A 17,416-nucleotide genomic window follows, 5' to 3' on the forward strand; every position below is an offset into this window, starting at 1 on the left:
CACTCTTGTGACAGGCTGTGAAGAGGAACCGACTAAAAAGGAGATTGTGGGAACGAAAAAGGAGACTGCGCTGGGAGAGCACTGCTTCCAGAGCAGCCGTTCTTTAAGTTGAAAGGAGCTGGTGCAGCTCGGCGCAGTGGTAGAGGGGTTTGTGTGTGTTTGTGTGTCCCAGACAGTTGGGTTGTGTGTGTGGGTGTCCCCCAGAACTTGTGCTGCGTGCGTGTGTGCATTTAAGGCACTTAGGTTTTGTGTGTGTGTGTGTTTGTGTGCTCACATCCCAGACACTTGGGGTGGTGCATGTGTGTATGCATCCCAGACACTTGGGCTGTGTGTGTCAGTGGGTGTGCATGTCCCAGAGATACTTAGGTTGTGTTTTTGTGTGTTTTTCCAAGACACTTGGGTAGTGTGTGTTTGTGTCCTAGGGACTTGGGGGGGGGGGCGGTCCCAGAGACACTTGGGTTGTGTGAGTATATGCATCCCAAAGACTTGGGTTGTATGGGTCTGTGTCTACACAGCAATGGCTCCCGTCTACTGCAAGAGGAATTTCTCATTGTTAGCACACTCACCCCAAGTCACCAAAGCTGGGACTTGAACTCAGATCTCCCACGTGGTGGCAGAAACACTGTCACAACCACCAGTGGTGGTGCTGCCCCAAGCTGCTAGGGGTCTTGACCTTCCTGGAGCCCAAGCCTCACGTGGAGCTGCCTGGTCTCTGATTGGAGGAGCTGGAAGCCAAGCTGGGACCCCTCAGGTCGCTGCTCAGATCCTCCTGCTGGCCACAGCCTCTCGTAGGGGATCCTGGAGCCCAGCAGGAGCCTCTCCTGCCGGCCACGCCGCGCTGCCGAGGGTCCCACTGCTGCCTGCAGGTCCTGCTCCTTCAGGCTCTTCTAGGGCAACCGCTCCCAGCCCACTGGCTCCGCTCTTACCAGCTCTTTAAAGCTCCTTCCTCCTAGTCCCTGGCTAGTCTCCCCTTGAGTCAGCCATGCTGCCCCTTTTATACCCCTCCAGGTGACCCACGGGCCAATCAGGGGACATGAGGGGTGAATCTCTGGGCCTGATTGGTGAGGAAAGGGAATCCCACGTCCTCCAATCATCTTTTGCCCTTTCAAAACCCCTGGGCTAGGTCACTGCCAGCCCGCCCCTCACACTACTAAGTGGAGAAGGGACAGTCAGGAGGGGTGTATTATTGAGTGTCTCACCAGATGTGGGGACCACAACTGGGTGCAGTCGTCAAGCTGTGGACGCACCATGGATTGAGAAAGGGGCACCACGATTCTTCCAGTTTTGCTTACTACTCCCTTCTTAATATCCCCTAACATTTTATGTCCCTTCTCGACGGCTTTTGGCTTCCTAGCCCAGGGGCTGCCAAGTCCGTGGGCTGGAGGGGCCACTTCCTCAGTCGTGGTGAGCTGTTGAGGGCCCCACACATACAATCAATGGTGTTTAACAAGAGCCATACTTAACAAAGCACCCCACAATTTCCCACATGGAATCACCATGTTTCCACGCACATTCCCATACAGCGTCACTAGATCACCAGTTGTCCACAGCTATCACCATATTTCCACGCACAAAAGAGTTCCCAAATCCCCATTCCCCACCTGCTGCTCGGGTGGCTCGGGGAGGGGAGCAGACAGGGGCTGTGGGCGCAGGGGCGCTGCTCACCCCCTGCGGGGCATTGCCAGGCTGCTTTGCACCAGGCCAGAGCCGGAGCCAGAGCCATGCCCACCCTTCCCAGGACTCGCTCTGGCCCCTGTGTTTGGGACGAGCCCCTGGCGCTGCATCCCAGGGCACGGCCCTGCACCTCCATGCGCTGCGATGCACCCGCGTGCTAGACCCGCTGCTTCTGGGGGGGAAGGCACTGATCCGGGATAAATCCACACAGGCTTAACCCGGTGCGAGTGACGCCGGGCCCAGGACAGGCTGCTCCTCTGCTGCAGCCGCATCAGCCCGTTCACTTGCCCACACTCGTGAGCAGTGAGACAGCAGCCCCGCGAGGAGGTGGCTGCCACCACTGCCGGGGAGCAGGGGCTGGAGCCCCGCGGCAGGACCCAGCCCCGAGGAGCAGGGACAAAGCTTCTCGCTGCGACTGCCCTGCACTGATGTGGGGACGGGAGACACCGGGCCGGACGTGTGCCAGCCACCCAGCCAGGCAGGACTCCCGCCCCGAGGAGACTCCGCAGTGAGGGGCTGCGTGTCAGGGCGCGGACACGGGGGAGAACGAACACGCGTGACGAGCCCAGCTGGACGCGGGTCTTGGGAGACCTCGGACAAGCAGCGGCAGCGCTGCAAACCAGCGTCGCTCTGACGAAGTGCTGCTTTGGGCCGTTGCACGGTGTCACGTCTGCCGGGAGCGGGGAAGGCGCAGACACCCCCCCGGGGGACACACCTCCGGGCGTGCCACACTTGGTGATGCCCATTCAGACGTGCTGCCGTGCCCGCCCACTACGCCACGTCATCCCCCCCCCCCCGTCACCCTATTTAAGTGTCCGAGATGAGGCCGGCCGGGCGCAGAAACGAGCAGGGCAGCGGCGAGCGGGGATCTCGGCTCCGGCTGCTCGAGCTGCCCCCGCTCCCGGCCCGGCCCGGCTCGGCTCGAGGACAGCCGAGAATGGAGACCTGGGGGATGTGCACAGCAACCCTGGTCCTCTGCTTGCTGCTGGGCACGGCAGCTGGTAAGTTGAACCGTCCTTCTTGCTCCCTGGGCACCGGACGGGACGGATGCAGGCGAGCGCTGATAGGCAGAGGTGGCTCCGGACACGGCAGGGCTGGCAGCAAGGCTTTGTCACCAGTCTGAGCCAGGACGGTGCCGCCCAGCGGGAGAGTAACACGTGGAGGGAGGGGGCTGTGTGTAAGGAGGGTGGCGGGGTGCGATCGGGCAAGAGCCATCCTAGGCAGCTACAGGCTGGTTAGTTCGATGCCAAGGGCGTGCAAAGCCGTGGAAGTTGGAAAGGGAATGACTACAGACATGCAGATGGAAACGGGATGCAGTGCAGCGTGAGTTACCCGTAGAGATCGACCACCCCAGCCTAACCCCATGGCTTTCTCTCGTGAGAGCTAGACAAGGGAAACGCGGTTGATCTAAGCCAGTGATCCTGAACCAGGGCCCGTGGCTCCCTGAGATGTCTGCAGCCCTTTCAGGGGTGCCACACAATGTTGGCACTGTGAGGTGTGCACGCATGATTCACAAGAGAAACACAGAGGCTGCATCTCCACGACTGGAGGGCGGCACAGTTGTTACTGCGCACTTATTTAAGACTTGCATAAGCATTGGCATTTCCCGAGGGCTGCCTCGGGTCTGGGAACTGGGTGCCTGGGCACGAGAGATGGGATGAAATGCAGTGATATGAAGTGCAAAGCTGCACTTGGGGAAGCTTTATTCATCCCTGACTGGTTTTGCCTCGCAGACTGTCGCCGTGTTGGGGCGGGTTCTGGGGCCAGTTAAGATCAAAGTGAATGTGAGGTACGTTCATGGGGCGCTGCAGCACGAGCCCTGTCCTCTTTGCCCGGTTCCAGCTCAGGTCGGTGGTGCCGGATCAAGCTGCGTGCTAATGTCCTGTCTTTGATTCATTCCTTTCTAGGGAGCGCGCCCATCCCGAGCACGGGACCCGGGTGTAGAAGGGAGTTCATCAGCATTACAGCGCCTGCGCACCATGGTGTGCTCCTGCCCCTTGTTGTTCCAGATGCAGCTGTGGACCCTTTAGGAGCTACTCTGAACTGGCAGACTGAAGCGGTGCATTTGCAGTCACCTGAAGTGATGCATGCCTACACAGATGGCAAGGATGACCTTGAGAGCCAGGCAAAGAGATTTCGTGGGCGAACCGAGGTCTTTCCCGAGGAGATTGACAATGGCAATGCATCTTTGTTGCTGAAAAATACAACCCAGAACGATACGGGAACCTACCATGGTTACTTTTTCCCCAATTATAATAGCCCATGTGTTGCAGTAATCGTCCAACTTAACGTGTCAGGTACGTCTGAGCTGCAAGCCTGCCTTGGGAAACGTGCTCTTCCACCCCTCCGGGGAGGCTAATCGAACAAGCCTGGCTCTCTACAGAGGAGCTTGTGCTTTGGAGAGAGCTGCTCTTCCTGGCCTAAACACAAAGCGTAAGAGCTGGGCCGTTGTTGTCCACTTCCTAGTAGTGTTTAGGAGGAGGGTTCGTGGCCCCGGCTCAGTCCAGCTTGGAAAGCGCAGTTGGTGATACTGTCTCCCTGCTCCTGGCGCTGCCCTCCCTTCCCCTCCCCGCTTCTCCCAAACCCGTAACTTGAATGTGGGACTAAGCGCGGGGCGGGCGGGCAGGCTGGGTCTGGAGCGTGTGGCCACAGGGCTGCAGTCTGGCTCTGGCACTGCTTAATTGCCCCACCGCCAGGTCTCTGGCCCTCTGGGCAGCCGCACAAGCCAGAAATGGTGACAGAAAAGCTGTTTCAACTTCTTTTTTTAACCATTTTTCAGATGTAACCGAACAGGAAAACACAAAGACAGAAGGTGCATGGACAATAGCTGTGATTGTCATTTTTATATTGACGGCCAATCAATCCCAATATGTGGGATTGCTTTTTATTATAGAAAATGGAAGAGCAGGAAAAAGAAAAAACCAGGTAAGCGGAATCGGGAGCGATGCTCTCTCTACCTTTTGCATAAAGACAGCGTTCCCGTTGGTGGGCTGGGAAGTTAGGACGCACTGCGTAGTGTCTGCAGGACCACTCCTGGAAGCCCCCGGCATCTCGCTTGACATCAGACTCGGTGATGGAAAGCGCCTCTTGCTATAAAAAGCGTGTGCGCATCTGAATAAGTGTTGAAAGGCGTACCAGAGAAAAGGAGATCTTCCCAGTCCGTGAAGGGAAGCTGATGGTTGTGTGGTTATAATAACGTGGTCTGTCACTGCTGTGTCTTGGGGGATCATTAAGGAACTGGAGAATGAGGGCTGCTCACCAGTCTCCTTAAAGGCAAAAGTCACTTACTTTCGCACCGCAAGTGTTGCATCATATTCCAAGGTTGTTAATGGGACCTAAGGGCCCAGGCCCCGTAGTTTTTTTAGCTGTGATCATGCATCTCGCACCCGCTTTCCAGATCCGTGCATCATATACTCGCATCCATATATAACAAAGCATGCGTGAGGGAGGGAGAGCGCGCACACTTCCACAAGTCCGTGCTGCCTCCTGGTGGAAGGCTTTGTGTCCTCTCCGTTCTCTTGCAACACCACGTCCACCATGAGGGCTGGGTGCTGGAAAAGTGGGGGTTTTGAGGCTTTTTCAATATATTTCTACTTCACAAAAGGCCCTCCTTGTAATTACTTTGTGCATAGGAAGGAGGAATATCCAAGTGGTGCTCTGAAACCAATCTGTCCGGGCTGATTGGTTTGGTCGGATTTTTCTTTTCCAAGCGGGCTGGTTTTCTCACCTCTCCCCTCTCTTAGCATTAACTGGAAAATGACCCTTTAGAAAAAGTCCTCTTCAAGTAGAAAGCCAAGCATGAAGTGTTCCCCTTTGTCTTCATCAGCGACTTGGACGGGGCAGTGAAGTGTACTCTGTCCCAGTGAAGTGTACTCTGTCCAAGTTTGTGGATGACACAAAACTGTGGGGAGAAGTGGACACGCCAGAGGGCAGGGAACTGTAAACCTACACGGCTTTTCCGTATCACTTACTAGGATACTTTTGTAGACGGCACTTCTGTTGCTCTGCACTCTGCTCCGGATGAGGCAGGTTCTCCCTTGTGCTGGTCGCAAGATGGACGTGGAGTGCATGTCACGGGGCACTTATCGACCCTCAGATCAGAGGTGGAGGAAGGAGGAGGTGACGAAGGTGCGTCCGTGGAAGGTACAGATGAACAAGATGATGAGGTGCATAATGAAACATGAATTTAAGGAAAAAGTCCGAAACAGGACATTGTTACCACAGAGTCACAGACAGAGTCATAGAGAAGCAGGGCTGGGTAGCCCTCCAGAGGCCCTCTAATCCAACCCTTGCCCGAGGCATGATCATCTCTGTCCAAACCATCCCGTGCAGCTATCATCTCAACTCTGCATAAGAATACTCTCCGCCCTGACGCAACATAGGCCTGACACCCTCACCTGCCACAGGTCAAGCAGGGGAACCACAGCAGCCAATGTCCTGCTCCATAAACCTCCAGAGGTCCTAAGAAGAGGGCCATGCCCCTTGCTGCAGTCCATACCAGTCTGACCATGGGGTAAAATCCCTTCCTGACCCCAAGTATGGTGGTCGGTCTGACCCTGAGTGGAGGGACAAGACCCTGTCGTCAGGGACCTCCAGCTTTGCTCCCAGCAGGAACAGCGGCACAGCCCAGTCGAAGCCCCAGCTTGGCTACAGCCAGCACCCGATGGCTTGGGGAAGGCTGAAGAAAACCTTGACACGCATACCCGAAACCGGAAGGAGGGATGGGGGCAACCAAAGCTTCAATTCACTTAAACAGGTGACTGCTCTTATTTTGACTTAAAAGTGCTTATTTCAGTGTAGTTCTAGCTCTTTGCAAACAGATGGAAGCTGAATGCAACAGGCCACTGCCAAACTCAACTAATGGGCCACAAAGGGCTCTGCAGCTATTGAACTGAAGTGGGTCAATTAAACTGGGATAGGTTTAGAATACGTTGACAAGGCCTCTGCTGGTTTTCCCCTTCTCTGACCCTCCTTTGCTTGACCTCTTCTCTACATGTTTTCTTCTTTTTCTTTCTGTACTGACTGATGCCACCTGGAGCATGCTCTGTGGGCAGGTGTTGTCTGACATTTGCTGGGCTGGTGTGGCACTGTGATTGATGGACTATGGGTTGTATTACAGTATGTCTGCTTTCAATGTGCTCCTGTTGTTCTAAGGTGCGTCTGCGTGCCCATTTACAGTGCAGTAACCTCAATTACTGCGTAGTATGGGCGCGTGTCTACACATGCATGCCCGGACTGCACAGTAAAAAAATGGTGCATTGCAGCAATGTGGGGGTCAATTTGATACTTGCATGAGTGTAGGAAGAGGGGTTCGGCCAGGGCCGCCCACAGCCAGTGCCCTGGGCCCGGCTGGCAGATGTGTGGCTCCCCTGGGGCCTGGGCAGGGTCAGCACCAGTGTGGGCTGCTGGGCACCGGGGCAGAGGCAGGGGCAGGGGTGGCATAGGGAAGCAGGGTTGTCAGGGTTGTCACCTGCTGTGTGTTGGCCCTGTGTTGAGCATGTGGCTCTCGGGCAGGGGAGGCACTGGATGGGGCTGTGAGGGTGGGGATGAGACCTTAGGATGGCCACCACATGCTGGCTGCTGCCTCTGGCCTCCGAATGGCCGCCAAGTGCTGCGAAGCAGGTGGCTGGACTTACTGCACAGTAAATTTAAGCCAGCGTAAATGCACGTGTAGACGTGCCCATAAATGTATGTGTTCATACGTAAAGCTAGGATAAGGGGAAAGAATGGGCTAAAGAGACAGTGAAGGCAGGCCTATACATCAAATAAATACCACAGGCAGGCAAAGACTAACAGGCTACAACCAACAACCCTGCAAGTAAGTACCGGGACTTCTAGCATCCTGCCCCCAGACAAGCATGACTCTGGGCAGGGGCAGGTGAACAAGCGCGTGTCTGCTTGTGAAGGGGTGGGGGAGCCCTGAAGACAGGCACTGGCCAGGCAGCTGTGGAGCTCCAAGGGAACAGCTGGGTAGCTTTGGGGCACTGAGGGCTGTGCAGATTGGATTGGGGCCAGAAGGATTGCTTAATATTTTGGACATCTAGCCCTACAGCCCAGCATCATTGCCTAGTACGTAGTGCAGAGTTACCTCGGGAGAAGTCAGAAGTAAAACTCCTGTTTAAGTTACACTGATGTAGGTGTTGTGTGTTCACTTCTGTGCCCGGCTGGCCCTTTTCTCAATGAAACAGGCTAGTACCAACTTCCCCACCTGTGATGACGTCGTGCAGCTGTCGCAGGGTGGGGTCCCTAGGGGTGGCCGTGTTACCCCTAGGCTCCTTACCTGTGCCAGTCTTGCCCTACAAGCACCCTCCGTCTCGCCCGCCACGTCTTGTTGGTGTGGTTAATACAGGGAGGCTGCCCTCGGTCTTTAGGCTTGGACATGGTCTGGCTAGATCCTATTAAACCCTGCTGTTCATCGACCCCTTGGCGTTCTGCTTCACTGTGGACGGTTCCCGAGTCTCTCAGCCTTATGGGCTGTATGCGTGGCACCGGCCACCCCTTTACCATGCCCCAAGCCTCGCAGACGGCATTGACGTTGTCCTATCTAGGCCTTGCTGTGATTTGCCCCCCTTGTCCTCTCCGGGCTCTCCGCAGCCCTGTCTCTGCGCCCACGCTGGCGCTGGGGTCCCCACGCTGCAGTGGGCCCCCAATGAGGCCTCCTCCTTCCCCAAATAGCCTCACCCAAACCTCCGGTGTTATCAGACAGCAAACGAACAAGAGTGATCGAACGTGAGCCCCTGGGCTATAACATAACTCAACGCTCAAGGCATGCTCTGCCCCTTTCACAGAGGCAAACTCCCGCTCTGAGGCTCGGTGCCTAGCTGGCAAGGATGGACACCTTATGGGCTCCTGGGGTCCCCTTTGTTCGAAGGGGAGCGGATCTGCCGGCTGCAACACTTCTGGGCCCTTCCTTCCTGGAGGCCCCTTCCCCTTCAGCTGGTGGTAGGGCACTAAGTGCCTGGGCCCAGCCCTAGGGTGTACATGGGCCTAGGGCCCTGCCTCCTCCGGCCAGCTGACCAGGTGCAGGTGCGGCCAGTTCCCTCGTTAACCGGTTGTCACAGCAACCCGCGCCTGGGCTCTTATCTGGCTCTTTGTGCTGGTCCCCGGGCAATCTCTGCTCTGAGAGGAGCAGGCACCTTAGTGCCCTGCGACAGTAATAGTATGGCCTGCGCAGAGTGGTCGGTATTTGCTTGGGATTGGGAACTGGCTGATTCGGAGGGACAGCGATTCGATTCGGAGATTCGAATCCCTGTCACGATTCGATTCAGCTGAATTGGATCTGAAGATGTGGCGCTGCTGCAGAGATTCAGCCATTCAGCCACTTTCCTGCCATGGCAGGGGGTCGCACTTGAGGATCTGCTCAGATCCCTTCCGACCCTCCCAACTATGAAACTATGACACTAAAAAGGCAGCAGTCGTCAGCATGCCAGACACCATTGCCTGCAGCTGGTAAATGTGTTGTGGTGGGTGGAGGTGGGAGGGAAGGGGCATGGGGGTTGCAGATCGACACCCCCGCAGCGAGGGACAAGCTGCCCAGCCGGGGCTTGGGGGCGCAGGACTTGGGCAGGGGAGTGTGGGATGTAGGCACAGCAGTGCTGGGAGCAGGGGAGATGCCCTGTTGCCGCTTGTCCAGGTGTGTGTGGGGGCATAATGCAGGTGTGCCTGGCTCCAGGCAAAAGGGGGCAAGGGGAAGCAGGGCACAGACCCCATTCCTAGCATGGCCACAGCTGCATCCCGTGGCCTCCTGCCCCAGCTGGGTAAGAGAAAGCAGGGCATAACCTGCCACTTGCCCAGCCAGGGAAGGGGGCGCAGGATATGGGCGCTGCCGCCGCTTGCCCAGCCAGGGCAGGGGGTGGCACAGGATGTGGGCGCAGCAGAGCTGGGAGTGAGGGCTGTGCCACGCTGCCGCTTGCCCCCTTGCACCTGGAGTGAGCCACGCCTGCATCAGGCTAGCAGGTGCTGCCTGTTTGTCTGTGGCCACATCTCCGTATTCAGAGGCTTCTGATTAAATTCGGACCTTTGAATTGGTCTGCCAGTTCGATTCAGATGAAGAGATTTCATTGCCGAATCAGGATGCATGTCCTCCAAATCGAATCGGCTACCAAAGCTTTGCACAGCCCTGGTAGTCGTGCCTCCCGCAGCAGGTCCCCTGGGAGAGGGGGCCATCTGTCTGCTCTGAATATCAGTGAAACTTAGATCAGTGTAAGAGACAGTTGTAAGTGAAATCAGTATTATTCTGTCATGGGCCCAGCCTCTCAGCGCACGTCCAGACAAGCCCCCACGTGCCTCTTGCAGCACGCCTCTCAAAGCAGCTGGAGACGCAGCAAGAGGCAGGACCATTCCTGGAGGCAGCCGGAGGTTGGGTCCTCCATAGAGACTCTCCGATAGCCGGGCAGAGCAGCTCTCTCCCTGCTCCTTGCCCCGCTGCTGCAGTGCGCTGCCTGCTGCGGGCGAGCAGCGATGAAGGCTGCAGCAACCGTGCCCCGGGCTCCAGTCCAGGTAAGTAGGGGGTGGAGAGTTTGGGGGACTATGGGGGACAGCTCAGGATTGGTGGGTCCCCTGGCTGCGCTCCCCTCCCCGCAGGGCCTACATGCCCCTCCGCAGAGCCCAGCTGCCCCACAGCCCACACCTCACCGGCAGCAGACATCAGGGTACTAGGGGTCTCCTGGCACAGCCCTCCATGCGGTGCGGGGCAGCGTGGGGCAGTGCGACTCAGTCCTGGCTACCTGGCACCCAGCACTGCCTCTGCCACATGGCATGGGCCTGGCCCAGCCTGGCGTCACACTCTGCACCTTTGGGCAGCTCCAGGCCATTCAGGCTGTCACCCGGGACACTGTCATGGGGACCACGTGACGCCCCGGCCTGGGTCCTGCATGCACACAGGTGGTCTGGCCTGATGGCGCGTGGGGCCCGTGAGTGCAGGACCTGGCCCAGCATGACAGGCGGTCCCCGGGAGCGGGCCCAGCTGATGTGGCAGAGGCAGCGCCGGGTGACAGGCAGCCGGTGCCGAACTGCGCTGCCCCGTGCCTCATGGGGTGATGTGCCAGGAGGTCCCAAGCACCCCAGTGGCTAATGCTGCTCCCAGTGAGCTGTTGGTCATGCAGGGGGGCTGTGGCCCTGTGGGGGGGAGGGCATTTGGGTCTAATGTGGGGGGGAAGGCTGTGATCCTGAAGGGACAGTCCATAGGGTGGGGGGGGGGGTTGTGTCCTGTGGGGGGGCAGAGAACCCACCTCTAATGAGCAGCCCCCCTCACACAGTCTCCCCTCATCCACAGTCCCCCCACAATCCACCCACACCTACCCACACACCCCACTCCCCCACACCCACCCACATCCCCCCACACCCTTTCCCACCTGTCTCCTGCAAACCGGTGCTGGCCGCAGGCTCTAGCTGCCCCTGGCTGCAGATCCGGGAGGAGCTGGGCAGGGTTATTCTGCCCCAAGTGGCACAACTTGCCCCACACGAAAGGCCGCGTGCAGACACATGTGCTGAGGCAGAAATCCCCAGCTCAAATACATGCCGCTCCTATCTGAGCTGCTGCAAGCGCACGGGCCTGCACGTGCGGACGTGCCCTAAGGGTGCAGAGAGAAGTGGAGCTCCCAGCTGTAACTCAGAACAAGTTTGCAAAGCGATCTGAGTTACACCCTTACCCCAGACCAAACCGAAGGTCACTGCGGGTCCGGAGGGGCGGGGATCTCGCTGCCCGCCGGGAGCCTGCAAGCAGGTTCCCACAGCCAGGGCCAGGCTCTGTGCAGTCCTGGCTGTTTGCGAATGGGAGGGGGAAGGCAGTGGAGGGAGCTGGTACTTGGGGCTCCGCACCTGGTGCTGAAGGGTGGAGTGGGGGAAGTGGAGCCCCCACCCCACCTTGGGGGCTGCACTACACTGGCCCCAGCCTGTAGAGGGGGGCTGAAACCCCCAGACTCAACTGCTGCTCCCTTGCCCCCTCCCGCTCTGAAAGCACCGGCAGGCGGGGCACCCCCGCAGACACGCGTTCCAGAAGACACTACGTTTTGTTACATCTTTATCTGACACCACGTGCAACGAGGGGTCAGATTTTCACCCAATGGGCCATTTTGACACTGTTCGCAGCTGCGCACTTGTGTTTGCTCACAGCTATAAACCACTTTCTGGGGGACAGGAGTAAAGAATGGGTGTGGAAATTCAGTTTTTGCTTATAGTGCAGATATCGGCAATTCCTCATACCCTTCTCATACTGAACACGTTCGACCAAGCGTTTTAGACCAGACCTTGTCCTGAGGCAGGTCCTCAGGCTGGTCTCCGGGCTGGTCCCTGGGCGGTTCCCCAGGCTTGTCTAGATACACCAGTTTGTTTGGAGCTAAACGAGATGAGTGCAAATGGCTGTACCAGCCCTAGTTCTGCGTGGCTATTTTATGAACTGGAATTTGATAAGGGTTGCTCACAACAATCTTTTCTCCGTCCTTTTCTCTTTCTACTCCCCGGGGAGCTGCACAGCTGCCAGAACCCGTTGGGATAGGAAATGGCAGCAGGGCCAGATCCACAGCGATGCCCACAACAAAGATGCTTCGTCACCGCAACCATCCCTTGACACATCCTCATCGAGGGACGAGCTAGGACTCCCCACCTTGCTGTGTGACTCGCCCCTCCGCTGATCTTGCCTCAGACTTGAGGTTTCTCCTAGGCGCTTCGAGAGCTGTTCCCATGGTCTCCTTCCTCCCATCTGTAATGCAAAAGCAAACGGAGCGGAGCCTGGCCTCTTCTTCCTGGGGCTGGAATTGAACCCAAATGCTCCCGGCCACCAGAAGAGCAGAGACGTCTGAAAAAGTGTAACACAAACTGCAGTCCATTCTCACGTGGGCTTGTGGTGTCGACACCTCCATGGAGCAGTGCGCTGGCTCCACGGCAGGCCTCGTTGGCATGAATACTCACAGCGATCCCTTGAATGGCGACTTTCTACCAGTCCTTGTGTACAATACTGTATTTATAAAGATTCATGTAGAGTGGCTCTGCGTGGACAAGCATAATGCCTTTCCCCGTTGCTGTCACCACGCTGCTGCGTAACACTTTCCAGGGGAGCCAGTCCCAGGACGGGTTGATTTTGTCTGCATGCAGGTCACACCGTGCCCAGTCCCTACGCTGCAGAAGACAGAGCGGGTTTGGAGGCCACGCGGGCTGACCTCAAACACACCTCATCTGTCCGTGACACCCAGATGCTGAGGCAGGGCTCAGGGAGCGCTGTGCAACAGGGGAGGGCATGAGCTTGGGAGCTTTGTCATGGCAGGAGAGACAAGAGCTGTTCCCACTGCTGTTGGGCACACAGGGTTTCCCTCCATGCATCAGGCTCGGGGACCCAGGCTGGGGCAAGGACTGAGCTCCTGCTGCCAAGGGCGAGACAGCCTGGGGGGGTCTGTGTACCAGGTGTCAAGGCACCAATGTGCCGGGCTAGGGAAGCACAGAGCCTTGGTCTCCTGGGCACAGGCCAGGGGATACCACTGACACCAGGTGTGCGGGAGGGGGAGAGGGCTCCCTGCACAGCCACCTGACCCCTGGCTGGAGACTGAGCAGGTGCCCACATCCTGCCCCTGCCCAAGGCGACTGCAGGGAGGAGCTGGCTGGCAGGGACACACAGACCAGACACGAGACAATGCGATGCCTTCCCAACTCCCCACCCCGTGCTGCCGATAGCCAGGTGCCCCCTGATGCCCTCATCAGTCACCCTCAGTGCCAGGGTCCCCCACAGCCTCCTGCTCACACCTGCCTGCTCACACTCACCCCTGCTCTGGTTGTAGCAGTGCTGCAGGGTGACCAGGTTCATGTCAAATCCAGCCCTGGATCCAGCCCTGTGATCTTGCAGGGCTCTTCCAGCCCTGCAAGATCACAGTTTCCCCGTCCCAGAAGTCTGGGTCGACGGCCCCCTGCACCCAGTCCCTGCATGGCTCCTGTCTCCGCGTCTCGCTGTCGTAGTGGAGTATTTGCTGGTCGTCCACGTAGCCCACGGCAGTGAAACGCGGCACGTCCGGGCTGGGATTCGACACCCCCGTGTAGAAATGCCGGTAGGAGTGGGAGCCTGTGGGAGAGCGACTGGGGTCAGCACTAGCGGGGGCAGATGTCAGTGTCCTCGGGTGCTTGCTGTGCCCTCCCAGAGGGGCCGCAGAGGAGGGACACAGGGCAGTGCCAGGCTGAACCAGAGGTGCAGAGCAGAGGGAGCGGTGGGGCCAACAGGAAAGGGCAGACCTGGCTGGCTGTGTGGCAGGGGCCGGGGAGGAGGGACAGGACCGACCCAGCCGGGCACAGGCCTGGCCTGGAGGGGCCACACACCGTGTCCCACAGCCCGGTCGTGTTGCCCCGCACCCTCAGGCCCAGGTACGAGCCCTGCACAGCCCGGGCACTGAAGTTTTATAAAGTTTTATAAAGTGCTGAAGTGTTATAAAGCTGGAGGGCTCTTTGAATCAGTTCAGCCCCCCGAACGTGTGCATTCCACTTGTGGGTTTGCTCTTCCCGTCAGGGGCAGTGTCCCGTTCCTGGCACTCCCCCAAGCTTAGTGCTGGGTTCAGAGATTGCTCCGTTCATGCCTTCTTCCTACCTTCTCTGGCCCCAAGGGTCCTCCTTTCTCTGACGGGCAGACTAATGGCTGTCCCAGGCAGGACGCCAAATGGAGCAGGCTCCAGGGGTGGCCGTGATGCCCCGGGGGCCACGCGATCCCTGCCTGGCTCCAGCTCGAGGGTGCCCGTCCCGCCTCACTCACCCACCTCGTCTTTGATGGAGTTGTTTTATTGGGAGGGCTGCCTGCGGGTCCTAGGCTGAGCCCCAATGTGCCTAATGGCCAGCAGGTCCCCCCTGGACACTGCTCTCAGTCCTGCCATTAAGCTGCACGGGCGCTCTCAGCCCGTCTGTGCCCCAGGGCATTTGTAAGCCTTAAAGGCTAGTGACATATAGTCGTTACGACGTTGTGCCTCGCTCGACCTTCTCGGCCCGTGCCCCTTTTCTCTTGCTGAGCCCAATAGCTCGAGTCTGCTGGGGCAGAGCAAACTTCGGGTCCCAGCTTCTGTCTCTCCTCCTTGCATCCTGAGCCCTTTGGCTCTGGTCTTAGTCCCCCCTGGCCTGGTGCCTAATAGCCAGCAGGTCCCTCCTCTGCAACCGCCTGATGTAGTCCAATCCACCTTTTCAGACTCGGGTCACCCCTTGCAACATGTCAGCTTATTTTTGGACTATGGAAAAATTGAGCCAGTCTTCTCTTGCAAAGACCTCGGGCAGACCACAGCAGCTCAGAGTGTTTCTGTCGCTGTTCTTTCCTATTTGAAATCTGGGTTTCTCCTGTGCAGGTGTCTGCACAACTAAGCGTGGTAATATTGAGAGTGCCCCTCCGCAACCCTCCCAGGACCTCCTGGCACCTTGGCTGAGAATTGCTGCCCCGGGGCACAAGAGGGGGGCACTTTCTAGGTGGAACTGGACCATATCAGAGCTTAGATAGTAATTAGACGGGTAAGGTGACAGCTCTGGATCATTTCTGAGCAGATGTAGCAGCCCAAGACTAGTGGCTTAGGCCAACGTGGAGATGCATAATGACTCCAGGTACTGGCTAAACACATGACTATTGAGTATGGTAGGATAGTATTGCACTGAGTGACTTGGATAACTAAAAACTGCAGAAGGGCTGCTTTAGACAGTTCAGAGGTAGAACGGGATTTGGGCAAAAATCCACATGCAACTTTGACTTCAATTAAACTAAACATGTGAGTAAAGATATGTCTGTGCTTGAGGATTTGCATAATCAGGGTGATGCTGCCCACCGTAGCCCAGAGGCATAATACACATACAGGACACTGAGTAGTCCGGGTGTGGCCACCCACCAACTTGCATGACAAACTAGGTTGGAACAAAGTACCTCAGTGATTACAATCAGTTACTGCACCAAAAATGGGCCTACAAGTAATTACTGCAGGCAAGAAGCTGTCCACAATTAAAAAGGTAACAATTTTGACCTTAGTGGAGCTGCAGGTAGACAGTTCTACTTACACCAAGACTGAGTACTGATCCATCCCTCCTAATGCAATCAAAATGCCAGCTGGAACAAGAGTCAGTCTCCCTCCTTACTTGTTTTGACATGTAGCCAGAATAAAGCCTTCGAAAAAGTGTAAGTACACCTTTTTGCTTGTCACTACTGTACAAATTCAGTATGTTTGCTAGGCAGAGCCGTAGGCCATGATTTTGGAGAGGCAGGGGGTTCCCCTCGGTAAAGTCCAGCGCCACAGTCGGGTCTCTGTTTTCCAGGCGGCTGTGCTAGCATCGACCGCTTCTACAGCCGGGGCAGGGAGCGGGTGTCAGCGTTCAATAAGAAACTGCTTGCCTTGGAGCATTTTAAAAAACCCTAAGAACATGAGAACAATTTCTTTCAAAAACTGCAACAAGCGGAAGTTAGTAGTCTTGCCTTGGCCGTGATGGAAGTGCCTGTGTTACACACTCGCACACGCAGCATGCACAATCACCTACGGAGCACAGCTGAGCTCCCTGCTCTGTGTCAAGGCAGAGCTTCCCACGCTGGGCTGCTCACCGTGCTGGCAATGGGAGGCCCCTGGGTTGGCAAGTCTCATTTTCAAGTTCAGGCCACGCGGTGCACAGCTGCCCTTGCAGGTAAAAGACTTCACGTGGAGAAGGGAAACGAGGTGGGATAGCGTGTGACAGGTGAAGACGAAGCTGTTAGATGGGGAGGAGGAATCTGAGTTAAGCACATTTTAAAACTATTACAGCTGGTTTTAGGGTTTAGGCTCTTCAAGCAGTAGTGCCTCCATAAAAACACCTTTCAATGCTCCTTGAAAACTGTCTGTTCCCTAGTCTCAGTACAGGGACGGGAATGACACGGGAACATTTAACGCCAGAAAATGAAAGATGTAAGCTTGTATAGTTTAACACATCGAAGGACTTATTGTGCGGGCATTTGCTTAGAGAAATCCTGCAGTGCGTCTCCACCTCTCCCTGCAGACCAGCCCCGATGCGTCCTCGACTTCTCCCCAGTTCATCTACTAGCTGCGTGGGACCAGGGCCATCTCCAGTGATGAGGACGTGCCAGGATCCAGGACAGGAACATTTCTTCCCGGGAGAAGTGCTACACCCTGTGCATGCTGCTTTGCCTGAGCAAGGGGGCGCGAGCCCCAAAGCTTGCAAATCAAGAATTAGTTTTCCAACTACTTAGCTGGTCGAATAAAAGATCCCACGCTGCCAAGACTTCTGCAGGATCCAGTAGAACCACTTTTTCACCCTCCCCTTTTCACTTCCTTTCTACAGTAACACTGACCATGCTTCCACTTACCCACAAGTAAATACTCCTTTGGGCAATGATAAGGGAGTTTAGTCCCACTGGGTTTGTGTCCACGTGTGAGAGGGGAAAACGGCGCTTCCCTGGCGGTTGCAGTCACGGTTCATAACTCAGAACTGAACGGGCTGCAAGTAGGGGCGAACCAACCTGGTTTTGGAGCGTTGTTGGGCACATGGGCACTCTGTTTCAACGTCTGCCTCATGCTGCACAGCACACAGGCACCAAAACCCACCAGCTACGTCCTGATGTTCTTGTCATTTCAGGAACAGATTAATGGGACGGTGAGTCACAGGTAGGAGGAAGGAGGGGTAGCAGCAGGATTGACAATCGATCTTGTTAAGAGGCGCGCTGACGTTTGAGCAGAGAGCTTGTCCATGAGAGCGAAACTGTTTTAAAAGACGAACTTTAATGGAACCTTTCAACTACTAAATATTTTCTTGTCTGAAATAC

General features: G+C 56.7%; 1 protein-coding gene across 6 annotated transcripts; it reads left to right on the forward strand.

Moving 5' to 3' along the window:
* Positions 1–2,477: 2,477 nt before the first annotated feature.
* LOC132249940 (myelin-oligodendrocyte glycoprotein-like) lies at positions 2,478–16,875 on the forward strand. 6 transcript variants are annotated; one of them, XR_009461472.1, is made up of 6 exons: positions 2,478–2,675; positions 3,582–3,971; positions 4,454–4,599; positions 5,649–6,430; positions 9,970–10,173; positions 12,148–12,656. XR_009461472.1 is itself a non-coding variant. In XM_059725703.1 (4 exons), the coding sequence occupies exons 1-4, from the start codon at positions 2,495–2,497 to the stop codon at positions 16,675–16,677; spliced, it is 762 nt and encodes a 253-aa protein (XP_059581686.1). In that variant the 5' UTR covers positions 2,478–2,494; the 3' UTR covers positions 16,678–16,875. The 6 variants fall into 6 exon arrangements, 2 of the variants coding, with proteins under 2 accessions (XP_059581686.1, XP_059581685.1); XR_009461471.1 differs by having other exon boundaries at positions 5,649–10,173; XR_009461473.1 differs by lacking the exon at positions 9,970–10,173.
* Positions 16,876–17,416: the final 541 nt, after the last annotated feature.

Source organism: Alligator mississippiensis, chromosome 4 (genome assembly GCF_030867095.1).
Source record: "Alligator mississippiensis isolate rAllMis1 chromosome 4, rAllMis1, whole genome shotgun sequence".
Taxonomy (NCBI): Eukaryota; Metazoa; Chordata; order Crocodylia; family Alligatoridae; genus Alligator; species Alligator mississippiensis.